Below are 1,594 nucleotides of genomic sequence, written 5' to 3'. Positions count from 1 at the left end.
GATTAGGAGAAAGTGGGACGCTGGGACACAAATGACTTGTCATATTCTAAAATAAACAAAGAGGTGAAGTTTATATAGGCTGCGCTGCACTAGTCGTTAAAAACAACTACAAATGTTTTGGTTGTTCTTTTATATCTTGTCTTTTTTTCCATTTTCAAAGGGTGTGGCTCGGTTTTATAAGGCTAAGAAAAACCACATTATTACCACGCAGACCGAACACAAGTGTGTGCTGGACTCCTGCCGAATTATGGAGGCAGAGGGTTTTGATGTAACATACTTACCTGTGAAAAATAATGGACTGATTGATTTGAAGGTAAGCTTTCTGAAAGAGGAAACTTCCAATTTCAGCACCAACCAGAGTAGCAAAAATAATTACATGCTCGGATAGATTGCAGTCCTGTTGGTGGCTGATACTGGCACAGAAAAAAAACATGTGAAAAATTCATCTTTTTGTTTTTTTTTAAACAATGTTTTTTATTGTACTTTTGCAAATTTACTGTATTTTAAATATACCTTATATTTTGCTTTCTTAGCAATTAGAGGAAACAATCCGTCCTGATACCAGTTTGGTGTCCATAATGACTATCAACAATGAGATTGGTGTCAAACAACCAATCAAAGAAATAGGTAACTCTTACTATCAACATCATTCTCTAAACGTGTACCTGTCAATCTTCATATCATCTATATCAATAATGTTTTTGATTTCAGGTCATCTGTGTAGGTCCAAAAATGTGTTCTTCCACACTGATGCTGCTCAGGCTGTTGGAAAGATCCCCATTAATGTCAGTGAATGGAAAGTGGATCTGATGTCCATCAGCGGCCATAAGATCTACGGGCCCAAAGGTAGCATATTGTACATTTAAATGCGCAACGGTCACATTATCCAAAATATATTAATGAGTGGTTGTGTTTTAAGGAGTTGGGGCTTTGTACGTGAGGAGGAGACCCAGAGTTCGTATTGAGCCTTTGCAGAACGGAGGGGGTCAGGAAAGGGGTCTACGTTCAGGGACCGTGCCCACACCTCTCGCCGTAGGCCTCGGAGCCGCTTGTGAGATCGCCCAGCAAGAGTTAGAGGTAGAGACTTCAGAGTTAAGAGTTAAACTTGCTACTGCTAGTCTAAGTTCGCTTATATGCAGGTTTCATTTTCTGTTTATTTTCAGTACGATCACAAGCGTGTGACAGTGCTTGCAAATCGCCTCGTGCAGAAGATCATGTCGCAGATTCCTGATGTTGTGATGAATGGAGACCCAGATCAGAGGTACCCAGGTAAGACTTGACTTTGTAATTGTCATTTATTTATAAGGTTCCATGTTGACTTGAGTTTGTAATCTAAAAACACTTTCCTCCTTCAGGATGCATTAATTTATCATTTGCCTATGTTGAGGGGGAGAGTATGTTGATGGCGTTAAAAGATGTTGCGCTTTCATCTGGAAGGTCAGTAGTTTCAAATGTCTGACCGGGGTTTATAAATATTTGTGTGCAGGTAAACTTGGAGAAAGAGTACACGTTTTTCATTTACATAGATATTGTTAAAATACAAAGCTGGTTAAAAATAGTGGAAGTTATCTTTTTACTAAAACGGTTAAAAACA

At 38.8% G+C, this 1,594-nt stretch overlaps 1 protein-coding gene across 1 annotated transcript; it reads left to right on the top strand.

Moving 5' to 3' along the window:
• Positions 1 to 92: 92 nt before the first annotated feature.
• On the top strand, positions 93 to 1,474 carry LOC107736466 (cysteine desulfurase, mitochondrial-like). The gene is made up of 6 exons (XM_016547870.1): positions 93 to 313; positions 534 to 627; positions 712 to 846; positions 920 to 1,077; positions 1,164 to 1,269; positions 1,356 to 1,474. The coding sequence occupies exons 1-6, from the start codon at positions 113 to 115 to the stop codon at positions 1,457 to 1,459; spliced, it is 798 nt and encodes a 265-aa protein (XP_016403356.1). The 5' UTR covers positions 93 to 112; the 3' UTR covers positions 1,460 to 1,474.
• The last annotated feature ends 120 nt before the right edge of the window (positions 1,475 to 1,594 follow it).

Source organism: Sinocyclocheilus rhinocerous, unplaced genomic scaffold, assembly GCF_001515625.1.
Source record: "Sinocyclocheilus rhinocerous isolate Xijiao unplaced genomic scaffold, SAMN03320098_v1.1 C36718038, whole genome shotgun sequence".
Classification (NCBI taxonomy): Eukaryota; Metazoa; Chordata; class Actinopteri; order Cypriniformes; family Cyprinidae; genus Sinocyclocheilus; species Sinocyclocheilus rhinocerous.
This window is presented reverse-complemented; position numbering and strand designations above follow the sequence as displayed.

What these genes read in the sequence shown, in the direction of transcription:
- LOC107736466 (XM_016547870.1), top strand. Translation starts at nt 113, where the DNA reads ATGTTTTGGTTGTTCTTTTATATCTTGTCTTTTTTTCCATTTTCAAAG. An exon ending in ACAACCAATCAAAGAAATAG is followed by an intron (nt 628 to 711) that starts GTAACTCTTACT and finishes TTTTGATTTCAG; the next exon opens with GTCATCTGTGTAGGTCCAAA. An exon ending in TCGCCCAGCAAGAGTTAGAG is followed by an intron (nt 1,078 to 1,163) that starts GTAGAGACTTCA and finishes GTTTATTTTCAG; the next exon opens with TACGATCACAAGCGTGTGAC.